A 1,601-nucleotide genomic window follows, 5' to 3' on the forward strand; every position below is an offset into this window, starting at 1 on the left:
ACCTGATAGAGTAACTTATCAGCTCAGTAGTAATTTTCTGATTATTTTTCTTTTATTATCTACATTCTGATAACTTCAGATGTCAGGAAATTTCTTCAGAGTTATAATCAGTTTATAATGAATGTTTCTGAATGAAGTTGCAGTGATTGTAGCAGAGAGATAACTCTTCAGTAATCTGCAATGCAATCTGTTGATAATTATTTCATAGTTCATCTTAATATTTATGTTGAGTTTTTCATAAATTTCATGACCTGAAATCAGATATGAAGAATGAAGTGATCATTTATCATGATTGAAAGAGAGTATTCTGTGTTGAATTGTAAACAACATAGACTTTGTGATTCACAGTGATTTCTTGAAGAGTTTGTGAATCTTCAATAGAAGTAAAAGAAGTGAAAGAAGTGAATTCAGAAGACATGATAATAATTTAAGAAAGATAATAATTTATTTTCAATAACTAATTACTGATGTGTGTAAGAAGAATTAATATAAGAGAAAATAATCTTATTTCTTAGCTTAGTTATAATTTTAGTACTAACTCAGATTGAATATCATTAATGTATAAAAGTAAATAAATAATCTTGATTAATCTTTGTCATATTTCTTGAAATATATTAATATTGTGAAAGAGAGTGTTACTAAATTGTGTTATCAGATGATATTATTAAAAATATATTAATATTATAAATATTAATGTTGAAAAAATGTTGATACTTATACATTATAGTGATTTGTGAATCATGATAGTTAAATATATATATATATATATATATTGTTCCTGACGTGATTACAACTTGTACAATAATTTTTAAAAACTCAAAATTAATTTCAATTATTAATAATTATGAACTTACAACTAACTAATATAAAAAGAAAAAAACTTTTTCTACTTATTATCTTTCTTCTCTTTCTCATTCTTCTTATCATTCTTTATAATTTACTTATTCTTCTTCTTCTTCTTCTTCTTCTTCTCATCTGAGATGATAATCATCTCAAAATCTCTCTTCACTGTCTTCTCAGAGAAGGGTTTCTGCTGCTCTCTCTCAGTCAGGTCAATCTGTATCTTAAAATCCCGCATTTTCTGATCTGCTGTCTCAGGTTTCACCTCAGCAGTAAGTAGATTGACATGCTCAGAGAGCAGAGCTGTCTTCTCAATATTCTGAATTATAAAGTGTATTCAAGATCTGAACAAGGCCTTAATTCTCTTCTTCTCTGTCAGCTTCTGCTAATCAATTAGAGAATAGAAGTGTTATCAAAAATCATTATCTCTTAATAAATAAAAAACTTATCAGTTTTAACTTCTTTATCTTCTGCTTTAACACTCTCTCAATCTTCTTCTGCTGCTGCTTATTTACAGTAACACTCTTCTTCTCTCTCTCTTTCTTCATCTTGATCTTAAATCATTCTCAGAACTTCTTCTAGTCTCACTGCTACTGTATGAGACTCTTTACTATCTTCTTCTTCAATCTCTCACAGACAGTACTATCTGCATTATTTCTATACTTAGTTCAGTCTAAATCTATCAGAAGTGTTACTTAAAATTGTTATCATTCTACTCTCTTACAGAGCCTCTTCAAGGCATTATAATATGTCTTACAATC

At 27.8% G+C, this 1,601-nt stretch overlaps 1 protein-coding gene across 1 annotated transcript; it reads right to left on the bottom strand.

The window, feature by feature from the left end:
• Positions 1 to 937: 937 nt before the first annotated feature.
• Positions 938 to 1,388, bottom strand: BDCG_04456 (uncharacterized protein; the record flags this gene model as incomplete). The annotated part of the gene is made up of 2 exons (XM_045420120.1): positions 938 to 1,159; positions 1,323 to 1,388. 2 exons carry the CDS (start codon positions 1,386 to 1,388, stop codon positions 938 to 940), a joined length of 288 nt encoding a protein of 95 aa, XP_045276285.1.
• Between the last annotated feature and the right edge of the window lie 213 nt (positions 1,389 to 1,601).

The sequence above is a fragment of the Blastomyces dermatitidis genome, assembly GCF_000003525.1.
Source record: "Blastomyces dermatitidis ER-3 genomic scaffold supercont1.4, whole genome shotgun sequence".
NCBI classification, from domain to species: Eukaryota; Fungi; Ascomycota; class Eurotiomycetes; order Onygenales; family Ajellomycetaceae; genus Blastomyces; species Blastomyces dermatitidis.